Consider the following 26,921-nt stretch of genomic DNA (forward strand, 5'->3'; position numbering starts at 1 on the left):
TGATTTAGCTCATAAGTGACATGATGCTTCATCACCATGAACAAACACGGAAGTTTATTTGGACTCAGTCCCACAAACTCTATCCTGCAGCCACAAACACACTGTAGCACCAGAACAGTTTGATCAGTGCTCAGCTGTTTGGGGAAACTGCGGTAGGTTTTTTTTGGGGGGGGGAATGAAGATTTTTGTTTTCGTAGGAACAGATCGAGTTGTTTAATGAGATTCGTCCACCTCACCTCACGTTAAGACCACCTCTGCTAACAAAACACACTTGAATGAAAGACAACAGTTTCTGTCAGAGAGACGGTGTGATTTTACACAACAAATTCCATGTATTTAATTAAATGTACTGTGTGACCATTGTTCATCATCTGGTTGTCTTTTCTCCTCCGTTAAACAATTTCCTGAGGGCGAACCTCTCTGTGAAAATACACGCCTGATTTTATCCAAACATTGAAGTCCTCTGCCGCAGCCGACGGTCAAAATATTAAAACTGGTGTGTTGAACTTTATTGTGACCATAAATAACAAGATTGAACTGACATGAAGCTTCAGCCTCTCACGTTCTGATCAGAGCAGAGACAGCGTGATGGTTGACTCTTTAGTAAACAAGCTGCTGTTTTTGAGCGATTTCTTTAAATTAACAGTTGAAGATGTACACAAATAGATTTCTATGCGCGTGACATAAACAGGTATATGTTACATCAGTCGTTCGGAGCGTGAAGTAGGTCAAACTATCTGAGATGACTTCTGATTGATAGTATGGAGTGCTCAGGCTTCAGTCAGCAGGAGTCTGCGTCTGACCTAGTTGAGCTGTGACATGTGGAGCTGCTGGAGTCCAGATGCACATGAAGAGGTATGGAAAAGAAAAGAAAACAAAAAAAATGCTGTCAGATCAAAACCAGGCATCCTACGTGCCGACAGAGACGTGAGCCTGCTTCTTCTGACAGCCGGGAGAAAGTTTGTGTAACTGGAAGAGTCAGAAGTCTTTAGTTGATAAGTGGCATTTTGATTGCACGTCATTATGTGGCTGCTCACCAAACGACTTGTGGTGTCATTTGGAAAGATTTGACACCAGCTGGTGTGAACTGCTCCCACCGCTTTACCAGCAAGCTGTTTTTGTTGGACGGCACAGGGTTGTATTATTAGCTGCATGAACAGGCGAATGAATTAAACATGTTTTAGTAGAGCTGATGATCGAACAGACATTTCTCTGGTGATCACAGCAGGTAGTTTAACTCGGACCCAGATGTTTTCTAACCCTAACCCAACCAGAGCACGAGCACAGCGCTGTGACAAGAGAGAAATACAGAACATTCACCTTGAACTAATGCAAAGTTATAACTTGCCGGTGGTTTTGTTGAAACGTATTTTGCTAACACTGGTTCTGGTCTTTGGGTCGGTTTGCGAGCTGAAGCAGGAGCAGACGATTCAGTTGAGGTGTTGAAGGATGTGAGTGGAACTCCAACTGTGTACTGAGCAGCTTCCTGCAAGTTAAAGAAATTATTTGTTTCAGTGCAAGAAATGTAACTGATGTAGAAGGACTTTGTGTCGACACGTGTCTGCTCCTGGACAAACAGAATCCTGAGCCCCCAGGTTTGTGTTCTGTTGTGTACCAGCCCGACCCGTCACACCGCGTCAGTCCCTTCTCATCCTGACGTCACAGCGGTGCTGATTCTCAGGAGGCTCGGTTTGTCGTGTGTTTGTGGTCATTTCTTGAGTGTTTGATGTGTTTGGAAAGTTTCATTCAACCAATCAGAGACTCAGCAGGGCTCATTACTGATCCCTGATTGGCTACAGATGGAGAGACAGAGGGCCAGCTGGGAGCTGGATTAGATGACCGAGATGAGAGAGTGTGTGTGTGTGTGTGTGTGTGTGTGTGTGTGTGTGTGTGTGTGTGTGTGTGTGTGTGTGTGTGTAATTTGTTTTTTTTTTCTCTGAGTTGATTGAAGCTGCTTGTTTCTCTGGAGGTTAAGGATCGGATGAGTATAAATGGGTATTTTTGACCGTGTGTGTTAACAGCTTGTTCAGAAACGTCTTCACAGAGCTGTCGGTGGTGAAATCAGACATAATGACAAACGTATGTGTCTTTATAACCTTCATGGAACAAGTCTGTGAGCCCACCGGGCCCTGCTGCTTCTTCCCAGCATGTTTTTTTTCGTATTTTGACAGTTTTATTGATGAAACATCAGACACTTTAGACTCGAAGCACTGAAAGCAACCTATAAAAAAATTGCAGAGAACTTGGCAGGGTGGACTCTTCCATATTTACTTAATAAGTTGCGTTTTAAATGGCATGACAGCCTCTTCAAATCATTTCCTGAAGGTTAAAAGCAAACAGAGTGAGCGATGGTTCACTTACTGTGAGGTTTCTGCTTTATTCTGAAGTGGTCGCTGTAAATAAGAACAAATTCCTGGCATCACTTGAACCATTAACTGTCGATGTTTGAAGAGGATCTGAGCTGCAAATTGATGGTCGGACACTTTCCACTTTCACTGGTCCAGAACATACTTCCGTCCTCAGATAAAGTTTAACATGTTGGGGGTCGTGTTGGTGATACCTGAACCTTAAACAGGGCAGGGAGCTGTAAGCACCTGGAAGTAGTCTTAGGTGTTTGTGTTTAGGTGGGTAATGAGGCTCTGGAGGGTCTTTTTCTTGTTTATTTCCTGAAATGAAATATAATATTCAGCCCCGGCAATTTCATAGTGCTGCTTGTAAATAATGAATGAAGTTACTGCTGCTGAGCCTTGTGTAGAAATGCACGCTCTTAATTTGGTAGAGATTTCCTGCTGCTGTGTTATGGCTGCAGGTATTTAATCATATGTATAAATAAACAGATTATTTCATTATGTGAACACAGTCGGTGCAGATTACAGACAGTGAGTGATTCAGGAGAAGTCTGTGTCATTCTAAGATGCAGAGCTGCAGCTAACGATAATCCTCATTGTACATTAAACTGTTTGTTATGTTCCTGATTAATCGATGAGTTGTTTGGTCTATAACGTGTCAGATGGATGAAGGAGACGCCCGTCGATCAGCGTGGCTGTTACTGTACTGTGTGTTTCCTCTGTCCTCGGGCGCTCGGTGGATGAAGGATCTGGGATCAGGGAGTCGGGCTGTTTTAACAGAACGGAGCTGCTTACGCTGTGAACGGCGCGTCGGCAGCAGATAAGCGGTTTAACTTTATCTCAAAGTGAGAACAAGCGTTTCTCATTGATGTTTGACGCTGTGATAGACGTGATTGACAGGACTTCCTGGAAGGTGAAGAATGGGAATTGATTTGGAGTACTTCCAAGTCCTTTCACCGACAAAAAGGCGGTTTACATGGTCGTGGTTTGTTGTGAAGGCTGCAGGCGGCTGACGTGGATGTTTGGCCTGCAGCCACAGTGTATGCTGAAGTGGACCAGTGATCCAGCCAGACCACTGGAGGTCAGCAGCACCATGCGTCTGGGCCTCTGAGCCCAGCTGTGTGTGTGTGTGTGTGTGTGTGTGTGTGAGGCCATATGTTGATTTGAAGGCAGGAAGCTTTACTTGTCTGACTGAGTGTGACTGTGTGAGCGAGAGGAAGAGTTGTGGAGCATCGACATGATGCGAGGAGAGGCGAGGCTGCGTGTCCTGCCAACAGTCGTGCTGCTCGATGGAACAATGTGATGAAGAGTGTGTGTGCGTGTGTGTTTGCGTGTGTGTGTGTGTGTGTGTGTGTGTGTGTGTGTGTGTGTGTGTGTGTGTGCGTGTGCGTGCGTGCGTGTGTGTGCGTGCGTGTGTGTTAATTACAGACATGTTATCACTTTCACTCTTCCCAAAACAAATCCAGGCTCTCACTAACTGACTGAACAGATGGTTTCAAATGTGGCCGTCCAGGAGAGTTTGGATGGAACAGAGTGGAGCTCTGGAGCCCAGTCAACTCTGACCGAGCGCCACTGTGTGATATATTAAAAGTCTGGTTATATTTTGAAATATTGTTTAGAGCGTTTTGAACATTTTTTTATGGGGGTAGATGTTGCTGTGTGAGCCCCTCAGTTACAGAGAGATATTCAGCATGTCTCAGATTATCAAATGTGCCACTGGCTCCTCTCACAATGTCTGATTGGTAACACGTCACAAATAGAACTCTCAACACTGAATCATCTGAATCTGCAACTACTTAAAGGAAATGTATTGTTATGTCTGTCACCACGGTGGAGAGGAGGTCGTGTGGCTCGGTCCTGCTCAGTCGTCCTCCTGGATCCTCCACACACTGTATATATATATTATATTATAATATCAGATATTCTGTTTTCAGTCTGCTTGTTGTCTGATAATCAAAACGAAGCCTCAGAAAAACATATCGGTGGACCTCTGCTGCCCGTCACAGCCTGATGCATCTTCTTCTGCACCATAGGGTCCTTTTGAAACCACATTCATGAGCCACACTGTTGACCCTACATCAAGAACACACACACACACACACACACACACACACACACACACACCGTCCTGCTGCCACAAATACCCACTGGAGCACCAAATGTGAATAATGTGCTGATAATGTCCCCAACAACTGCTCTGTTTCCTCCTGAGTGTGACTTAAAGCCGAGCGACAGCTGCTGCCTGGACTCACTGAACCTTTTTCTAAGTATAAGAGGTGTTTTTCAAGATTTACATCATCAGACAATTATAGAAATCCTTTTAATCCTTCAAACTGACCAGTGAACGAAAGAGACTTTATAATTGTTTATTAATTTACTTAAAGGTCTGATAAGTGAGGCAGTCTCATTCTCAGCTCGTCCGTCACTCAAAAATTAACCTTCTTACAAACTGGATCTTTAAACAGCGTCACGCTGAATGAGCTGTTTCTTCATTTGTTGCATCGAGAGAACAAACATTGCAGTTTATTACAGACTCATCTCTGAGCAGTGAAACGTCGGCTCAGTCTCTGAAGCTGAATCAGATGTCGTGTGTGGTTTTTTTGACTGGTGATGTATTTATCCGTCAGCCGGCCTCAGCCCTACATCAGCAGGTCTATCTAAATTAGCCTGCTAATGCAGGCCAGTATTTTACCTCACCCCCGCCCCAGAACAGGCCGATCGATAGCGGGTTGAGTCGCAGCCGTGATTTGTTTAGCTGTAATGAAGCGGCGTAATTCATCAGCAGCTCCGTGGCTGACGGGGTTTGGCTGCGTTTCAGCTGCTGTTTCACGCAGATTGGATCAGTGACGTTATAAATGATGTGCAGCTCGGGCTGAACACAGGTCCACCGCCTCGCTCTCTGGGGACAGACACGGTCCTGTTCACCTCCATCTTAAATGTATTTGTGTATACGTGTGCATAATGGCAATTTACTTGGTGCTTGAAGTGTTTTCAGTTGATTTGTTCTGCGCCTCTTGGGCTCAGAGGGAACCATTTAACTGAGCTGAGCTGACTGAGTGTTTGTCTTCAGAGCAGTTTATAACCATTGGAACTGTGAATATAGTCATAATCAGCAGTTACTGAACGAGCAGAGACGGATTGTGGACGGCAGTTTGGAAAGTAGTGGTCATTAGTGCTGCCACCATTTGAATCTTTATCGGAAAATTGGTTGGAATGAGGTTTCAGATTCGATCATTGAAATCAAAAGCAGGTTTGACAAGTCTTCTGCTTCCTCTCCGGCCTACCTGCACACCTCAGAGAGGACACGGTTAGCTTAGTGTTAGCCTGATGTTAGCCTGCAGCTGCACATCATATCAACCCACTAGTAAATCTATGACTTTTAAGAATGATGATTATCTGTTTAACTGTTTCTAATGAAGGAAGGGAACTGCAATAATTGGACAACAGTTGAGATTAGAGCTGCGTAGCGTTTAAAAAGACTTTGCATAGTGATACCGTGACTTCCTGAACGATACCGTCTCTGGGTGTCGTTCCTGCATGACTCGAGACAGCCAATCACCACCACCTTCAGATTCCAGCACAACAAGCATGCTGCATGCTTATTGGCTCAGTGATGCTGATGAGATTCACTCCTTGGGTATTAAAATTTGGTGTCGAACGACATGTTTAGATACACAACAGTATGGAGAGGATTTGGTGGATGCCATGAAGGTATTGAAGTTTGTTACCCAGTCCAGATGTCAGCAGCTGGCATGGACTCAACAAGTTAGTGTAAAACCTGCTGACTCGTGTTATCCCAGCATTCCATAAATCCTCTTGTCATGTCACAGGATGCTCGGCTCTGTCAGTGTTCCTGAACCTTGTTTCCCTCCTGAGAAGAGGTTTACAAACTGCTGTTTGTCCAGTGAGACGCGTCGAGGCAGCCTTCTTTTGACAGGAAGACTGCTGACTGGACTCCTCTGTTGTTTATTAAGTTCTGTATCTGTGATGGAGCTGAAGCTGGAGGGGCATTTTGAATATAACTGTGGATGAGAGGCAGAAAACACGAGGAGCAGAGCGGATCAAAGAGCCCGTCGTCTCAGTGAATAACAATAATGGGTTATTATGGCCATTTTCACGTCGTCGTCTTCTTGGACCGAAGCAGAGGAGCGTTGATCAAACATGATGGATCTGCATCTTCTGAAGAAAATGACTGATATGAGAGCCACGTTTGTTCACAGTTCCTTTAATGAGCACCAGGCGGCGCTGTCTGTGGAGGACCGTGTGTCTCACAGAACCAGACTTGTGTTCTGACATCCTCTCTGCTGTCAAAGCCCTCTGTGTTGCAGCTCATTGTCAGCACTGTGCGGCTGTGAAGCACAAAGGATTTCTTTGTTGCTTGACGACTGGCCAACTTGCTTTACCGACTGCTTCAGAGGACTTACTGGCTGTTTTCCTGACTGCTGGGGCGGCCGCTTGAGTCCATACATACATGTGTGTCCCGCTGGTGTTTTTTTGGAAATACTGAGTGTTTGGGGGCTGGCGGCCCGGCGGTGACTCCCCATCATTCTGCCCTGTGAAGTGAGACATTGTTCTGTTGATGCTGAGCAGGCCAGCGACACTGAGCTGTGACTCAAACAGCAAACATGAGGCGGAAACAGACGGACGCCGTACAGTGTGGAGTACAGCAAAGTGAGGACTGTCATCTGGTAGCAGACTCCACCTCGTGACGGGCCCGGGTGTAGAAGTAGCTGAAAATGACTGACAGTATTTGTGTTTTTGTATGTTTACTGCATCAGTTCAGCAGCAGGCTCAGCAACAGAGTTGTGGAGTTATGATACAGTTTCTCCACATTTAGGCTCATCAGGCTAATTCTGTTTTACCTTTTACTCACTGCACCGTGTTTTCTTTTTGTTTCATCTGTGGACATGAAAAGAAAACTGTGTCTGGAAAAGATTTCACATCACAACCTTGACTCTGAGGCTGAGTAAAACAAAACAGAATGACACTAATCAATATATTTAATGATTTACAGTCACGTCAGCTCCAGAAGCACCTGTTGTCACACTCCACAGTGATAGAGTCATGACTGATGGTGTTAAAGGTGAATAATAACTGTGTATGAAGACGAGTGTGTACAACATAATGTGAGAGAAAACAGGTGTGTGTAGCTCTGCTCTCACTGGGTTTCATTTACATAGATTTAATCAAGTGTTGATGGTTTATAATAGTTGAAGCAGACAGACAGACAGACAGACAGACAGGCAGACAGACAGACAGACAGACAGGCAGACAGACAGACAGACAGGCAGGCAGACAGACAGACAGGCAGACAGACAGGCAGACAGGCAGACAGACAGGCAGACAGACAGGCAGACAGGCAGGCAGGCAGACAGACAGACAGACAGACAGGCAGGCAGACAGACAGACAGACAGACAGACAGGCAGACAGGCAGACAGACAGACAGACAGACAGACAGACAGACAGGCAGGCAGGCAGACAGACAGGCAGGCAGGCAGGCAGACAGACAGACAGACAGACAGGCAGGCAGACAGACAGGCAGACAGACAGACAGACAGACAGACAGACAGACAGGCAGACAGACAGACAGACAGACAGACAGGCAGATGTCTCTGCAGGCTTGCTGTAAGGTTTAAGCCTTACACCATGTGAAGAGAAGAATCTGACTGCACAACTAATTGACAGATGAGGGATTGTGGGAGTTGGAGTTGGAGTTGAGAGCGAGTCTTCTCTGTACGTTGAGGCCTGTGGTGGCTCAGGTGGAAATCTTCTGCTCCATCTACCTCCTGCTCCGGTGTGGGTTTGTGTTTGATCCGTTGTAGAGGAGATGGAAACATCCGACGCTCCGACGCCTCGGAGTGAAAGATTCATCAGGACTTTGTGTAACGAGTCTTCCACATGACTCGGCCAGACTTTGAACGTGGCTGTAGAGGGATGAAGTTTACTGAGCAGTAAAAAGAGGTTTAATTCTGTTCTCCTTTCATCTCTCCTCTCCCGTCCTGCAGGCCGGCTCTATGCTATGCAGACAGGCATGAAGCTGGACAGTAAAACACCAGAGTGCCGAAAGTTCCTGGTCAAACTCATGGACCAGCTGGAGTCGGTAAGTTCGACCTACTTCTGCTGTTTCTGGACCCGCGGTGCCTAAATCCTCCATCACAGTATGGAAAAATCTGTCATGTTCATATCACATCTTCTTTTCCAGGTGCAGTTTGCTCAGTGGTTGAATTGTAGATTAGCATTTCTATGAGCACTTGAACGACTTCTCATCAGGTCACCTCACTTCACAGCTGCTGTACAGCGGCCTTAGCTTCAGACTACAACGCTCTACATCCCGTAGTGTCATGAGTCAGAGACAGAGTTTCACAGAGTTTATAAAGTGTCTCCAACTCAACAACTCACTAAACTGACACATTTGTTAAGGGAGTCTGGGGACTTTCTCCACGGGGACAAAGAAGTCGCCTATATTGTTCCTGTTTAGTGTCTTTGTAACATGTGACATGTTTAGATCAATAACATGTTTCTTCTTTCATAAATGGAGTGTAAATGGTGAAATCAGTGTAAACAGTGTGTTCAAACAGCTGATCAATGTTGGCAGGTAAGACTTTAGCACTTTAGACACAGAAGCAGACAGGCTGGTACAGACATGCTGCCACAAACTGACACTTTTTACAAGGAGACAAACAACTTCAGCTGAAACATTTAATGCTGAATTTACAACAAGGACACAATGAGTCAGAATCTGTCAGAGACACAGTTTCACTACGTTATAAAGTTTGTTTTAACTCAACAACTCTGAAAATCACCACATTTGTTGATGGAGTCTGGTGATGTTGTGGTGGAGAAACAACTTAAGGTTTTGCATTTAATGCTGAATTTACAAGAAGGAGACAACGATGTGGAATTTGATGTAGATGTTTCACAATTTAATGGAGGGAGTCAAATGTAAAATATAAATATATATCTATGATTGATATTCTAATATTTATACGTTCATTTTACATTTCTCCCTCACTGGAGGGACACATTTTCATATCCACCATTTTTGCAGCCCTGGTGTAGAGAACTCCTCATTTCAACCATCAGCTGTTCATCTTCCAGGAATGACAATAGAAACAGAGTTGGGCTCAAACCTCTGGGTCGTTAGGACACTCTGACAGGAAACGATGAAATCAAGCTGATTGTGTCACTTCGTTCTCTCGTGTCACGTCCGGCAAGGACACAGCTTCGAAAGTTAAACTGAAAGATAAATGTTGTTCTTGGAAACAGATGTCTGTCAGCTTTAGAGTTGTTCTGGAGCTTTCCATCACAGCATGTCAGCTAATAATCAGATGGGATTGTTTGTTTTTTCATAAATCATGTAAATGAGACTGTGTGCAGTAAATCATGTGTTCTGTAGTGTAGCAGGTACATATCTATTGAAAGCCTCGAGTCACAGAAGTATTAAGTTCGACACACATATGTAAGAGAGGCTGTGTGTCAACAGGAGCCACACTAATTAGATTTTATAGAGTTGTTGTGAGGAGGAAGGAGGAGGTGAGATGAGACGGAGGAGTCCCAGCAGGGCGTCGAACAAATGAGCCTTTAACTGAGAGAAAGAGCCGCCGTGACACTGCAGAGAACATCTCCACTGATGAGACGCACACATCCTGCAGCCTGATGTGTAAAAAAAGATGTTTCTGTAATTTCTCCATCAGCAACTAAATTTAGAAGGCGTAGAAGCTGTGTGAGAAGATCAGCAGTCAGATGATTAACAAGTCAGGAGCGTGTTGGTGAGAGAGGAGGTGACTCAGAGCAGGAGGAGGAGGAGGAGGTGAAGAAGTCTCTATTGATCACTTAGAGCCAATTAGAGGAAGTGAGAGAACACGCATGAAAACATGCAAACACACACACCAGGTCTGCAGAGACCTTCATTACTGTCGCACACTCAGCAGGAGGCGCGTCCGCTGCTTTCATGTGTGTGTTCTTATTAGCTCGTGGCTGAAGTGTGTTTCTGTCTGTGCAGTTTGAACACAAATAGACAGAATTCATGTCTGTCACAGGCGACTGTCACCACACAGACGATCACTGAGGGTCAGAATCACACAACCAGCCGTGTTCAGAGGAGTCTGCATTAACTGTCGTCACTGGTTTAAATATATCGATCAAGAACATCCACGTAGCTCTGATCCTACTGGTGAATATACGGTGAAGCTTTTGATTTTGTTTTGTTTTCACTCAGACAAAAGATGATTTATATATATACATATGAGTTTAATGAGATTGAGTAATAGTGATTAATCTGCTAATCATGTTCCTGATTATTTGATTAAATCTTTTAATATTAAAAAAAGAAACTCGTCACAAAGTGCATCAGTCTGAAAACACAAGACGTCTTCTTCTACCTTTTCCTGATGGTCCCTGGACTGATGGCTGCAGCTCTGTTTCCTCTTCAGGAGGTTCTGTTTGGCTCTGTGGATCGAGGGGAAACCCTGAGGTTCTGTTCATACGGTCTGGTTCTTGATGAACTGTTGCTGGTAGCTGTGACTCATTTCTACAGAGCGAGCGAGTCGGCACACAAACCACAGCAGCCTCTCTCTCTCTCTCTCTCCTCGATGACCTGGCTCGTACATACAATACATGCTGGACTCATTAATTCTGTTTTCCACCGTCATCGCCGGCTCAACTCTCCGAGGCTTCGCTCTCACTGGGACGCTGGAAAATCACTTGTTGGAGAATCAGTTTAAAGAAGGTGGAGCCGTCTAAATTTAGAGGCTCGCCTGCTGCAGCGGAGTTTACAGCAGGTCTAAGGATACATTCACACGTTCTTTATGACGTTAGGATTCAGATGTTTAAGGACAAATCAACTTGAACTTGATAAATAAGAGTGTTGGTACAGATCCTGAGTGAGCTGCCTGCTGACTGTCTTTAGGAATCAGCCAGCTGCTAATGACCTCCAACTGTGTCTTTATAAAACATCTCACCGCTGCGATTCATGTAGTAAAGTACTTACATATATATCATGTATCACAATAAAGCCCAGAGCCCAATACAGAAGTAGTCTTCATAAAAAAATGTTAAAAGTCATCGATGTGTTGAGAGATAAACCACAGCGAACACTTTGCTTCACCTCACTGCTGCTCTAATGTAAAGACAGAACTGACCAGGTTAACATGCACAGCACAGTTCAGACACAAGGCTACTCTAAGTGCTCTACAGGGGCATTAACATTTCATTTAAAATACATTAACAACAAGCAGGAAGACATCAAGAAACAAAACAAATCAAGGGAAGAAACAGGGAGGTAAGCTAAAGTGGACGAGGTTTAAAAGACACCAGACCAAAGAATAAAAGTCACAGTTGAGTTCAAAGCCTTCAAACTCCTTCAGGCTGTGAAACAGGAAGGTTGGAGTGAACCTGCAGTTTATTAATGAGGTAATAACACAAACTGTCTCTGTAAGTGAATAAACAAGCTGCTCTCAGAGGAAAACAAGGTCCACAGCTCCGTCTGAAGCTGGAGAGGCGGCAGTAACAGTATTGATCGTCAGTTTGTTTCAGTCGATGAAGATCTTTCTCTGCACATCAGAGTCGCCTTTTAGATATGACTGCAGCTTAATCTTGACTCCTGACTGCACAAACAGGATCAAGAGGAAACAAACTGTCGATGTTGTCGCCTCTCTGGTGACATTTACACCAAGATATCTTAATCTGCATCTCACTGCTCAGGGTGCAGATGTTCTGCTTACACGTGCGCCAAAATGATTTAGAAACAAAGAATTTACGTACATTCATTTCTGTTTTCAACTGTTAAGACATTAAATTAAAATGTTATCGTGTTACCTAAGTAAAGAAGTGAGGCGCACCAGTGCAACAAGTGGAAAAGGTCCATCTGCTTTGTCTCATTGATCTTTTGCAATAACAAAAATCAGTTTTTACCCCAAAATAAGAAGCTGAAGTTAATTTTTTTATCTAAGGGTTAGGCTTAGGGTTAGGATTTAAAAACACTTCAGTCCTCCTGAAAACCCAACGCAGAACTGAGTTACAGACGAAGAGTTAACTGGATATGTGGTGTTACAGTTCAGTTCAACAATTCAGACGCTTGATTGTTTATTGGCACACAGAAGAACCTCGTGTCAGCTTTTAGCAGCAGAGAACTCGAGTGTGTCTACAGAGAACCAGACAAATACTGAAGGACGAACCGTCACTGACAGTTTCCTTTCATCTCACACTCTTTATATCTGTCCGTCCTTCAGTCTGCACGCACACACACACACACACACACACACAGATTAAGTCAGTGAACAGTGTATCTATTCAGGCTGGTCGGGGTCCATCTGCACTCTGTTTGCTTTAGTGGATTTACAAGAAACCTGAAGCCGTGCTGGACTCTGTGATGGAGAGAGTTTAATGGAGCTGCAGGTGGAGGAGCTGCAGGTGGAGGAGGTGCAGGTGGAGGAGCTGCAGGTGGAGGAGCTGCAGGTGGAGGAGGTGCAGGTGGAGGAGGTGCAGGTGGAGGAGCTGCAGGTGATGGAGCCCGCTGAGTCAAGATGTTTGAAAAATGTGAAAATGTAAATTTTGAACATTTCATTCAGCAGTGAAGGAAGGTTGTGTGTGTGTGTGTGTGTTTGAGTGTGTGTGTGTGTGTTCCCACACTGGCTCCGCCCACCAGCTCCTGCTCGGCCAATAGTCATTGTGATGATGTCACAGATTGTTAAATGGCGTCTCTCAGCTCGAGGAATGTTCCACCAATATCAAACCTCCAGGGATCAGAAATTCATGAGAGCAGAGTTGTGATCAAACTATTTAAAACTGTTTGATTTTAAATCAGTTCTGATATTTCCATCTTTGACAATAAAAGTCTGATCCAGTTCCAGCTGAGATCTTCACAGTGTTGTCTGGAGTCGTGAGTGTGTCATCGCTGGTGTGTGTTTGTTGCAGATGAAGAAGGAGCTGGGCGATAACGACTCCATCAGTCAGGAGGTGGTCGGCAACGCCCACATTGAAAACTACGCCTTAAAGATGTTCCTGTACGCCGACAACGAGGACCGAGCGGGACGATTCCACAAGTAAGGAAGGAGTCTGACATGTCTCCTCCTCTCCTCTGTCCTGACCCTGCCTCCTCCCTTCGCCTCCTCGTCCTGTCTCCTCTCTCCTCTCTCACATTCCTTCCTGACCCTCCCTCCTCCACTCTTCTTTCCTTCCCCTTCTAATCTCTGTTCTTTCCTTCCTTCCTCTCCTCACCTCCTCTGCCTCGTGTCTGTCTGTTTCTGTCATCCTCTCCTAACCTTCCTTCCCTTGTTCATTCATCTTCTTTCCTCCCTTAATTCACTTTCCTCTCCACTTGTTTCCTCCACGATCTTTTACCTGATTCCTTTATTTCTTTTTCCTCCCCTCATTATCTTCTTTCTTTCCTCCCTCCCTCCTTTCCTTCCTTCCTCACACTACTCCTTTCCTCATCCCATGTCCTCTCTCTTTTCCTTCAATCCTTATTTCCTTCTTTAATTCCTCTTCTTTTCTCCTTTCCTTTTTCCTTTCCTTACTTTTTTCTCTCCTCATCTCCTGTCCTCTGTCCTTTCCTACCTTCTGTTTCCTTTCAATCTCACCTCCTTTCCTCTCTCTTTTCCTTCCTCCCCTCCTGATTCCTCATCTTCTAACTCCTCTTGTCACAGATCATCGTGTTGTGCCTCGGAGGTATTTCAGTAACTTTTCAGAGCGATGTGAATTGAGCAGTTTGGCGCTCGCACTCGTCTGCACTGGTTTCTTCTCCCACACAGTCGAGGGAACTAAAACAAGCCTCTCTAATCTCCTGGGTCCAGTCTGGTGAATTTTATTTTCATGACCCATCAGAGGCCTTTATGTTCTGTACAAGCAGTACCAGACAGTGCTGGGGTCGGCGGGTCAGTTCTCTTTCCATGGAAGTGAAACACCTGACCAGTGGAAAGCTGCAGGTCAGGAAAGCCCCTCAGCCAGCGACCTGGCAGCCGGTCGGCCCACTGAGTCACAGGAGATAAGATTGTTTCTGAGCATTTCCCTCCAGTTTGAACTGAACTTATGAAAAACCCCAAACAGAACTTTTATCCTTTTGAAGTGTTTATGACTGTCTGTATGGTCGTCGCTTCCCTTCCACAGAAATTTGTAATAAGTTAGAAAGAAAAGTTTTGGAGCCTCGTCTCAGTGTGAGACTGACCCGTCAGCCAGATGTATAATTCATCCTTTCTCTAAGTTGTAGTTGTTTTAAATAAAAGCTGTGTAAAATGTAACTCAGGACTGAAAGTGCAGAGTGGCTGTAATCATTATCAAATCTACCAGCTTATTATTTCAGTCATGTCATATTTGATAACGCAGAGCGGCGAAGAAACCAGATTGAAGTTGAAAGAAAGGATTAGCGTCACTGGATGATCTATGACTTTTAAATTTTCCTCCCGGCTTCATTCCTGTCCTTCCACTTATCATCTGGAATAAGATATGTGGAGTTTTTAAGAGGTCTTTTCCTGACAGGAAATATCTGGGAATTGAATAAGTCCTCACCGAAGAAAGAATTTTTACCCGTCTGTCATTGGGTCACGCTGCGATCCCTCCTGTGCTGCTCTGCATCGGGTCCTGTCTTTTCTTTTAGTCTTCAGTGTGGACTTTGGGATTGAGCCCATGAATTAAGATGATCTTGCAGGTAAAGTAGGTGAACACACCTATCCTGCTGCCATTCACGTTCACATCAACATGAAGCAGATTGTAGACTCCAGTCTTAGTTACACAGAAATACTCTTAAAGAAGCAGAGTTGTCTGTTTCCTGTCTTTAGATTTAATATCAAACTACAAAACATTCATCCATCAGTGTACAAACTCAAACACTCAGATATAATAACACATAATCCGACTTCACATTCGCTAATGATGCGACGAGCGCTGATAAACACCTCCGGCACCTGTGAACTGAGTCTTCTTGATATGTTGACGGAGCGCTCGGCTCACTAACACAGACTTGTTTATATTTTAAGGTATATTTCAGCTCAGCTTGTAAAAAATGAGAGGTGAACCTGAGTGTCGGGTTTTATGACGATATTTTCTCCTTCATGAACTCTTGAATTGACACATGAAACGTTCCTCGGGAACAAACAGGAACCACAACAGGAAGTGAGTTTCCCTCCCCGTTGGTGAGTGAGTGGCGGGTCGGGCCTGATGAATGGATGCAGGCGACGGGCTCTCTGGACCTGTTGGTGCTGTAAACAAGCGCTCAGAGGCTCTCTGTCTGCAGCAGGTATACGAGGCAGCAGCAGGTTGTGACTCTGTTCCGCTGGACGGGAACACAAACAGTTTAATGAGAGGCAGCGCTGCGTTACGTCACCACACAGACTGCACCGCAGCGACACACTCGGTAAACACACCAACATGTCGGTACATACACACAGGCCTAAACACTGAGATGTAAACGTGCGCTGGCACACATGTCCACACTCATGACGCACACACATGTTGAGGTGGATGTTTATGGGAAACTCTGGTGGAATAAGAAACTTCCTCCAACATGTTGAGGCCGCCGCCCAGAAGCTCCGCTCACACGCTGCGCTACAAGGACCCCATTCATGTTCCTTACCTGAACTGTGTGTGTGTGTGTGTGTGTGTGTGTGTGTGTGTGTGTCATGATGGGAAATCACCCCTAACTGAGTGCCGGTAACTCTGAGCTGTGGTTGCTGAGGAAACCTGAGACACTATAACACTGATATTTAAACACACAAATCACTGAACATTTTTACCTGCAGCTGTTGTTGTAGGACAGAACTGAGGATTAAATCAGTGTCAGTAACAGTGTCAGTGTCAGTGTCAGTAACAGTGTCAGTGTCAGTAACAGTGTCAGTGTCAGTAACAGTGTCAGTGTCAGTAACACTGCTGTTGAATCTGATAGTCATGTTTAACTTGCAGTGGTAGAGGACAGAACGGATGCTCTGTGTGGTGTATTTCTGTGGAAGAGGCTTGTTCTGGCTTGGTAGCCGGGTCGCTCAACTCTGTCTTTCAGTCTCTGCCAACGCACGCACACACACACGCGCACACACACACACACACACACACGCACACACACGCACACACACACACTCAGATCAGGTCCATCACCATCGGCTGTTGAAACAGGATGTTCCGGCGGTCGTTCAGGACTGAATGTGTCTGATTTGTGAGAAATTGGAAATCAAACTCATGTTTTTGTTTCAGAGTTTCCGGGCCGCTCCACATGTTCTGGAAGATTTTTAACTGGACAAATCTGAGAAATTCTGTTCCTCTGATATCTGTTGACGGGTCTGCTCCTTATGTGCACGCTGGATTTTTATTGGAAACAGTTTAACTTGCTCAGTTCTGTCACGTATTATTGCATCACACCTCAATGAAACACTGAACTAATAGTTTCTTCTCCTCCCTCCTCCTTACATCACTTTCCTCCTCTTTACCTCCGTCTCTCTCTCTCCTCCTCTTCCTCAGGAACATGATCAAGTCTTTCTACTCAGCCAGTCTGCTGCTGGACGTCTTGTCTGTGTTCGGGGAGTTGTCAGAGGAGGTAAGATAAAGACCCTGTCGACAACCACAAGTTTGAACTCTGCAAACTCTTTAAAGTGCTGATGATAAAAAACTGTATTGAATTTGGTGGAAAGCGTCTGAAATGATGAACAAACATAGTGAATGTCAATGTAAACATCACAAAGCTTCAATACAGAGTTAATGTAAAAAACAGCTGATCCATGATCTTTGAGCGAAGCTGTCGGAGTGGAATCAGGCGATTTAAACAGACTTGAAGCTGCTTATCAGACTTCACACCGCTCGCTCCAGAAACACGAGGGGTGTCAGCGCCTCCACTCTGAATCAAATATTGATGGAAACGAACTCTGAGTGTCGATCATCCAAATCAAAAGCAGGATCATCGATTCTCTCTGTGTTTTCTTCTCTCCACGTCTGAAGATAAACAACACTTCAAAGACGACACAGCTAGCGTAGCGTTAGCCTGCAGCTGCGTGTCCAGACACTGATCCAGTATGCATGAAGAGGAAACCGAGAGCGTCGGGGAGGCTGGCTCTATTTTCTCCTTCAGAGATCCTTCATTGATTTGTTTGTGGAGAGGGTTCACTCTGGACAGATTAGAAAATCTGGACATCGTAACAAACTGAATTTCACTCTTTTGTTTGTTGAAACACTGAAGACTGGAACGTTGTGTTGAACTCAAACTGTTGAACAATTCAAAATGTAAAACCAATGATCTGTTGAATGTACAAATCCAGGTGTGATAGTCTAACAATCGATCATAATCTTTAAATCGAGAGTCTAATTGAAACTGTGAGGAGACACTGAAGGATTTTACACCTTGAGTCAGTAGCAAGTGACACACAGCAGGTCTTTTCTCCTCGTGGTGTCGAAGTCGCCCAGAAGCCATTAAAACATCAACAGGACACTTGCGTCCATACAGTTAGCTGCTGCACTGAGTGAGGCCTGATGAACACACACACACACACACACACACACACACACACACACCATCAGACAATGAGTCCTCAGAGTGGCCGGTGGTGAGTGCTCTGCAGACGGACAGTCAGGAGTGATTGAGTTTCAGGCAGTAAAAAGAGGTTTTCAGCAGCTTCCCGGCTGAGCTGAGTGGAGTCAGTGATCGGGCGGGTTGGCACAGTGTTGTGTAACACTGTTGGCCATCAGGAGCCATTATGCTCTTCTGCACTGAAGTGAGCAGAGAGTCCAGCCGCCATGTTGGTGGCTGAATTACCTGCTGAAGACACAACACACTGGATTTCTTCTCCTCCATGTGCAGAGGCAGAAGAAAAGGAGTTTCCTCACACCATTTAATACTTAATATTTATCAATACTACCCTCATACACAGATGTTCAAATACATTCAATTCTCATGAATTTGAAAGAAGACAGATCTGTTTAGCTTCAGGAGGGTTGTTCAGAACCAGTCGAGCCAGTCATGAACCAGTCATGGTGGACTGAACCGTGATGGATCTGATATAATTTAACGAGCCTGCTGGACTTAGATAATGGAGGTTATACTCTGAAGCACACTGCTTGGTAAACAAATGACTGAACTGTTCACAATCATATATCTGCAAAAGTGTCTCTATCTCAGGTCTAAATGGAAATGTAATCAAATGAGCTTTCTGGAAGTCTTGTGATTCTGCCAGTATTTCTTTCTTGTACTCATGCGTCTACTTTTGGGCTCAGAGCTTAAAAAAGATTTATGGTCGGTCAGATTTCAGCAGCTGAACTTTGTATCAAACTGAAATTCTATCTTTTGTGGTAAATTATTGAATCTCTGAAGGCTGGTATGACTACTTGTGTTTTTGGTGAATATTATTTGAACATGTTTGAACACTAGCCTGCACAACGACACCATGCAGGATAAAGTCAGACTGTCGCTGTAAAACACCAAAATCTTTTTAAATGATGTCACATAACACCGTGTCTGCTAACAGTGGCAGAACCGTCGGTGCTGACAGAACCTTTAAATCAGAAATCAAATCATGACCTTCGAATCAAAAGTGAAATCTGTTCGGTGGTTTGGAGAATCAGAGCCGATCCCGGGTCCACTCTCAGTCTGAGAAGCATTGTGAAGGTGGTTCTGATGTGACGCTCCTTCAGGTTCTCGTGAGAAGCAGCCAGGTTTTCCACTTCTCAACATTTAGAGTTCTACACGATGGTCATACACCGGCAGTCATATTCCCGTTCCTGCTGAATGAACTCTTGACCGTGGCGGGGTGAAAACCTCGCAGAGCGCCGCAGTAACAAGTTATCAACAGGGTGTTTCAGCAGATATCTGCACCGTCTTATCAGCCGGGCTGTCACAGCGCCGGATCGCTGCAGACAAAGAGAGCGTTGACCATCTGTCTTAGTGTCTACAACTGTGATTATCGCTCTCTGCCGTGACTCATTGAGTCCTGACAGGGCCAGTGTTCAGGCTTTTACCCTCCTCATTCACAAGTTTGTCGTCTGTTCACGCTGGAGGCGATGGGTTTCTATTTCTGACTTGACTCACGGCTCCTCACGGGTTGCAGACGACCTGTGGAAAGGCCTCATGTTACTAAACTGCATGTGGCCACTAGCTGACCATCATCTGCAGTCTGAAAGCTAGACTGGTTGTTCGTCTGGTCTCAATGAACTGCAAGATGGGTCACGGACGGGTTTTTCACTTCTGTGCTAATAAAGTCCAGTGATATTCAAAAAGGTTGCTTCTTTTCATTTGTTTCCCCAATTTTGAAGAAGCAGTTTCCCTGAGAAATTTGATATTTATTTAGTTTTGTCAGTGAATAGCTTCACAGTGAGTCAGCTCTCATACCGTTCTGTGTTCTGTCCCTCCATTGCGTGGTTAACTATCAGAGCAGGGTTATTTCCCTTTTTCATGGTAAGACCGAGGCTAAACAAACACAACCTCACCTCAGAAAAGACCATAGCACTCCAGCATGCCATTGTTTCTGAGCTGCTGTGGAAAACATGGCACTTATCAGGCCGAGGCAGGAATTTCTCTTTTCAGTCTTATCAGCATCATGTCTGTATAAATCTACTGCCCTCGCCTCTTTTTGCCTTTCAAACATCCCCTTTTCAGACAATTCTCATATATCCTACCAACGTTACTCCAGTTAACTGTCTCCATCCCTCACCAGGATTTAGCTCCCAACATCCCCAAACATTTGCCCCAATCTTCTTCTACAAATACCTCCCCATCACCCGTTGCCCCACACTATGTCCTCTCATTGTTCAGAGAATGAAATACAGCTACATTTCTCCCAAACTCTGCTAAAGCTAACCACACACATCGTTACTGACTTTTTTCAAAACACCTCGTCCCACAGATTTCCCAAAATATCAATCAAACAATCTTTTTTCCATCAGTCGTGGAAACTGCCTTCAAACAGGCAGATTCCTCGAGCAGAACCGGACTCCGGTGGGCTCCCATCTCCCTCGACCGGCTGGTTTGTACAGAACCAATATTGACTAACCAAAGTCCTCAAATGATTTATTCTCTCCCACCTCTTTGATTACCAGCCGGAACATTTACCCACGATGGCAACGACACTGGCACAGTTTGGTTTTATTTATATAAAATACAGTTGAGATAAGTTCAGTAACTCTAAGTGATCACACGCATCCAAGAACCCAATCAGATTTATTGTGTAATAAACGAAACAAATGGAAAATGTTCTGATTATCAGAATCAGTTTTTAATGGAATTGCAAATAAAATTAATTAACTTCCAAATATGGCACTTGGCCTCTGAAGCAACATGTAATCTGCAAAGTAACTAGTAACTAAAGTTATCAAATACATTTACTGGAGTAAAACACAATGCAGCTACTGCTGCTCTGTAACTTATTCTCGTCTCTTATTTACTGAAATCACCATCAGCCGCCTCTGATCCTGAAGTTCACCTTTAACTCTGAACTTCCTTCCTGTTCGTTCACACCGGCCTCACAGTCTCTCCCCATTAGCAACCTCCCACCTTTTTATGGGCCTCGACCCTTCAAGTCCGCTCATCCTCATAACCCCCATCACCTACATTTTACTACCCCAGCTCCCTGCGAACCACCCCGCAACACGACTAATCACCATCTTTTATGTCTGCTCCACCTCCACCAGAACATCCAGCACAGGAAGTACGCCCGCTGGAAGGCCACCTACATCCACAACTGTCTGAAGAACGGAGAGACACCTCAGGCCGGGCCCATCGGCATGGAGGGGGACGGGGAAGCAGGTGGGACACACTGATATGGACCTGGAGCACACACACACACACACAAACACACACACACACACACACACACACACACACACACACACACACACACACACACACACACCTAGATGTAGACAAAACCATGTAAACAAAGGAAGTTGGCCTCAGTGTCCTTTAAAGAGCATCAAGGGGAGCTCAGCTGTGTGTGTGTGTGTGTGTGTGTGTGTGTGTGTGTGTGTGTGTGTGTGTGTGTGTGTGTGTGTGTGTGTGTGTGTGTGTGTGTGTGTGTGTGTGTGTGTGTGAAGCTGGCCTCTGTATTGTGTGTTATCAGGTCAGAGACTGTTGCAGGAAAGCCCTGCAGTACAGACCACAAACACGGAGAGATTGCGAGTGTGCAGCGAGCAGATTAGCGGTGAAATGTCCTCTTACGTCCAAAGTGATGAAAATAAGAAAGAAATTATTTCAGTCCGGGAGAGACGTCGGTCTGTGTTTGTGTGTCTGAATATACTGAGGCTGTGCTGGACCTCCATGTGTGTTATTGGTGCGTGAGATTGACCTGGTATTTATTTTATTATTCTCTGTTCCCTCGTATCGAGCGCGGATCAACTCTGAGTTCCTGACCTTTATCACGCTGGAAAGCTCCGGCCTCACATGCCGGCCTTATACCATAAAACATAACCTTTAGGAGAAAGAAAGCCTGGGAAAACACCGCTAGATCCAGAGGAGATTGAGGGAATGAATTAGACAACAAAATGGTCGTTGCAGCCTTTAAAGTTCAGTCCGTTCTGAGAAGCATGTGGTGGGAAATAACAGGGCAGGAGAGTAACCTTTTTGTTTGGCTGCCACAGGGGACGTCTCTTCCTTCAGCCCAGCGTTTACACAGCGCAGAGATCTCTAATAGATTACAAGCTCCAAATGATGCTTTCCTGCTCGAATGGCTGTTTTAGTGGCTCAATTTACTGAGCGTGCTCAAAGTTTACCGGCATTTTACTGTCGATAGGTGGTACCTCAGTTTAATGTCCGGACCGAAACCATCTCCGATGTGTTTTCTGTTCTTTGCTTCTTATTTGACCTTTTCCATCTTTTTACTTTTCTTCTGTTGTTCCAGCTCAGATTCCAAAAAAACAATTGACCGTTATTGACAATTTATTCAGTGTTTCACCTCATCAGATATGTGCTTGTTCTGAATTAGACCAGTTGGGACAGGAGCAACTAGTGATTATTATGTTATGTTTGTCACACAGGACCATCTGTAAACTGTTGATGTGATGTGATTGGACGAACCATCTGTCTGTCACCGGCTAACTTAAACCAGTCGGATCAACAGTAATAATTCCACTGGTCAAGAATCAGACGTGAACAAACTAAGATCATTTGAGTGCAGCAGGAATCTGTAACAACGCGGCTTTAAACGTTGAAGTTCTTTGTTTTATTAGATCGACAATGTTCTCAAACTCTTACAAGACTTAAATATTCATCAGATAAATGTGTTAATGTACGAATATGTTCTTACTTTTTCACCACCATCATCCTTGAGAGACATTTTTAAGTTAAATTCCCAGATTCAGACCGACTTCACGATGGCGTCCTGACATGTTTGTTGTTCATTTGCAATCTTCTGATTTGATCTGATCTTGTGTGTTTAATAAAAGATAACAGTTAGTTAAACACTGAACAATATGCAGCTCTGGTTCAAAGATAAAAAAGACTTCAGTTGTCCTCACACTGTGTTAGTTTGTCTTTAATTAACACCAACATAACTTTTGATGACATTGCATTTAGATATTAGGAACAGTCCCTCCATTATAAAGATGATGAATGGAAAAGGTGTTTGTCTGGAGCTACAGTCCCAGAGGAGCAGACGGAGATAAAGTAAATGAACAATGTAAATAGTCTTGTGTCTTTCACGTACAGTAAAGCTCCTCCAGCTCAGCGGCGTGTTCAGGGAACCGTCTGACTGTTGTGAGTGTTCCAGGACTCCAGGGACTCCAGTAGAATTTATACTGAGCTGAGCGGGACCGAGCAGCATCTGGACTCGGTTTGAGATTGCACTTGGAGGGCTGGAGATTGCGTCAGACTCCCCTCGGGAGGCCTGAGGACATGAACACCTATGGGCTCGCACACGCTCCCCGTCCCTGCTGAGGAAATCTGAACGTAGTTTTCATGTCAGTGAACTGATGTCGACAAATTCCTCGCTGAAATAAACGCCATCTGCTCGTCCACGCCCGCCCGCTCCACGTACAGGAGGGTGTGTTCGACCCAAACATCGCTGCTCAACCATGACATCACCTCGCTGAGCACACACACACACACACACACACACACAGGTACAGTGTGTGTGTGTGTGTGTGTGTGTGTGTGTGTGTGTGTGTGGTCTCCCTCTAATGTCTCTCACACACGTTCTCTCCCTCGGTCGTTGCGCCGCTCGCTGCCTCTCTCCCAGAGTGCATTAGGGTCTCTGTGTCAGCGATGACATCATGATAGCTTATTCCCACTGATGGACGGAGCCGCCAGCACTCAGCTGATATCATCGCCCCAGCACGTGTGTGTGTGTGTGTGTGTGTCCTGTTTTCATCTGCATCAGGATTTGATCAGTGCTTGAACACTTGTATCACATACAGAGAGAGTGTGTGTGTGTGTGTGTGTGTGTGTGTCACAAGGCATTCCTTCCTAACATGGTCGTTTCACACTGATGCTTGTTGTGTGTCCTGTAGACACAACATGATTCTGGGGGTCATTGTAATGGATGATTGTAGTGGACCGTGTGGGTCACTGAGGTTCTGTCACCTCTCACATGTTGTCTTCATCAGACAGCAGCGAGTTCAGGATGTGACGTACAGACGGCCGTCACGTCTTAGAGATGGAGCTTTAAAGGGATAGTTTGTGTTTTTTGAAGTGGGGTCATATAAAGTCCATATCTATAGTCGATCTGTTTCCTACCATAATCACTGATCAGCGCAGCCTCAGTTTGGAGAAGCAGAGAGCTGCTCCAGCCCAGACGCTCGGCTTTGTGCTGCAGTGAACAGAGTCCAGAGAAAAGGTGAAATAAACCACCTAAAACAGTTCAAGTGTACGTTGTAAAGAGAAAATTCACACCGCTTCACACCTCCATCAGACCGCCCTTTCTTTTGGCACTACATTCTCTCAACTGCAGAACCTCCGTATCCCTCCGCATTAGCGCAACTGCGTAGGGATACGGAGGTTTTACGGTTGAGAAAATGTAGTGCCAAAAGAAAAGCAGGTCTGATGGAGGTGTGAAGCGGTGTGAGTTTTACCTTTCCAACGTACACTTGAACTGTTATAGATGCACCCAATAAAAGCTTTTAATCAGCGTTTTGATGGCTTTATTTATCTCAAATAAGTTTTTTTCTCAATTCAAATCAGGAGAAACATGATCACCTCAGCAGTTTGGATAATAAACTGCTTTACGTCAGATGCAGTGGTCAGACGTGTCAGCTGTCGGCTCTCCCTGCAGCCCTGACATGTTTTTCTGACTAAATCAGGCTTCAGACAAATGAAACTTTCTAATTTTATCCAGCTGACCTGAAGTTTCTAACGGGCGAAAAAGCAAATGACGGCATCGGTTCTGATTTTAATCTCCTGACTCACTTGATTTTGAAACACCTCCCTGTTGTGTTAGATTTTAGTTACAGCACAACCTGGACACACACACACACACACACACACACACAGGCCGTCAGAACAAGGTGTCAACATAGATTCTTGTATAATAATTGGGTCATCCTGCCGCTCTCTGGTGCTCCACGGGTCAGAAGTCCATCTTTATATCTTATTAAGTCAGCACCACACTGTTCTGTTGGACGGGCCTCTGTCAGCTGGTGATATGCACCAGTTTAAGTAGGTTAATTGACCTCTGGAGAGTAGAATGACTGTGGTACACACACACACACACACACTCTCTCTCTCTACCATGCAGAAGTATAGCCGTGGTACTTACAGAAAGGCCATTGTCTCACAGCTGTAGTCTGACTTTCCATCGGCTGGGAGGGGGCCGTGTTTAGCAAGAGGAAAGGAATGGATGGAGGGAGGGTGGAGGGGAAAGAGAGAGAAAACAACCTCCAGTGCTGAGTTGTAAAAATATAAAGGATGTGTTCTGTGACCCAGTTGTCAAGAGGAAAACATATCGGGAGTGTTGTGAAATCTTTATTCAACATTCCAGTGAGAAACATGAGACAGGATGTAAGTTCAGTCGCCGTGAAGCCTGTTGAAGCGTCCTGACTGATGACAGACTGACACACAGAATAACTGGATGAAAAGGAAGCAAAGTGCTTGTGGAAGTCGGACTCACGTGGTCTCTGACACCAAATGTTCAACATGGTATAGTTTAGATCTCAGTGTCACACCTGAACATTGACTCAGTCTGATGAACTAAAGCTGTACGTTTCACAAGGATCCCACCAACCTGCTGCTATTAGAGTTATAACTGTTTATGTTAAGAATTAGATGGTTTTGTAGATCTGTGGTAGTGAACTTTTCATGTACTCACCAGACAGAAAATCTACCTGCAGCTGGCGCTTGGCAGACATCCGATCGATCTGTAGATTATCTGAATGGATATCAGATCATTCTAATTAAGACAGATTAACGTGTTTTCCATCCTACAATATGATGCTGCTGACTGTAATAGATGTTCGCGGTTGACCGACATTTTCAGGGCCGATACAGATGATCAGCGATCAAGGAGACTGAAAACAGATATTTATCAAATACACTTCTTTAGTACAATTTTCAGGTATTTTTATTTGACTTTAGTTACTTTGCAGATTCAGATAATTAAGTGTTTGTAGTGTTTGTGTTATATGCGATGTGTTATGGCTGAGGCTGCACAGCGTGTTGCGATGCTCTCCACACATCAGAAACGACTGAAGAAGATGCTGCAGCTCAGAAGTTACGTTACGGAGACGCAGGCCCTCACTCAGTTTGAGATCTCCACTAAAGCTCCTGATAAATGCTCAGATTATCACAAGGCTTTTGAGCAGATGCCTCGATGTGGTGACAGTATTATAGGAATGACAACGTTTACTTTTACTAAATATGAACACATTTAGATTTTTGATGAAGAATCATCAGTCATGAGGAAACAAAGCAGCATCAGTTTATAAAATGAAGTCACTTTACTGTAGTGCTCATCACTTCATATCACTGTAGTGATATAATACTGATAGATCATCCAGCCCTGTCACCAGCATTACGTCTGTTAAAGAGCAGCTGGTAGCTCCTGACTGGCTGAGAGAGCAGAACTGTGTACAAACTGTTGTCCAATGTGCCCTTTGGCAAGTCTCTGAGCGGCTAATTGTCCCGGCGGAGCAGCAGAACAGTTCTGCTGTGAATCATCGTCCCTGCTGCTGGAAACAAGGCTGTCTTCTTCAGGATGGCAGGAAGTGGACTGTCTCAGTCCAAACTGGCTGCAGCGTCGGCTTATTTCAGCAGCCACTCAGGTCCAAATAATCACAATAATAATAATGTGTAGGACAGAATATGAACCTCTAAATAACGGCGTTCACTGGCAGACCGCCAGCCAGCCAGCATTTATAACACACACACACACACACACACACACACACACCCCAAGACAGAATCATCTGTTGACCAGTCGTCTGTACATCTGGAGTTAATCGTCTTGTAATGTGCCTGAACATGTTCGCATCCACGTCTTTGTCAATGCATCTACTCTTATTTATGTACATATGTGTATATGTACGTGTGTGTATATATGCATGTGTGTATAAGTACATGTGTGTATGTGTGTCCTTGTTCCTGTCCAACCGTTTCCATGTGTTCGTGGTCCCGGCTCACGTTGGCAGCGAGCGGCTGGAGATTAAACTTTCAGGCTGAATTTCTGTGGCACACTCTGTTCTCC

General features: G+C 44.8%; 1 protein-coding gene across 2 annotated transcripts in view; it reads left to right on the forward strand.

The window, feature by feature from the left end:
• vta1 (vesicle (multivesicular body) trafficking 1) overlaps window positions 1-26,921 on the forward strand; it is a 42,957-nt gene that overhangs the window by 2,086 nt on the left and 13,950 nt on the right. For both annotated transcript variants that reach the window (XM_037086946.1, XM_037086947.1), the window contains exons 2-5: window positions 8,355-8,449; window positions 13,264-13,391; window positions 16,792-16,867; window positions 20,944-21,058. In XM_037086946.1, the coding sequence (XP_036942841.1) occupies window positions 8,355-8,449; window positions 13,264-13,391; window positions 16,792-16,867; window positions 20,944-21,058 (414 nt within the window). The remainder of the gene's footprint in view (window positions 1-8,354; window positions 8,450-13,263; window positions 13,392-16,791; window positions 16,868-20,943; window positions 21,059-26,921) is intronic.

Source organism: Acanthopagrus latus, chromosome 22 (assembly GCF_904848185.1).
Source record: "Acanthopagrus latus isolate v.2019 chromosome 22, fAcaLat1.1, whole genome shotgun sequence".
Lineage (NCBI taxonomy): Eukaryota > Metazoa > Chordata > Actinopteri > Spariformes > Sparidae > Acanthopagrus > Acanthopagrus latus.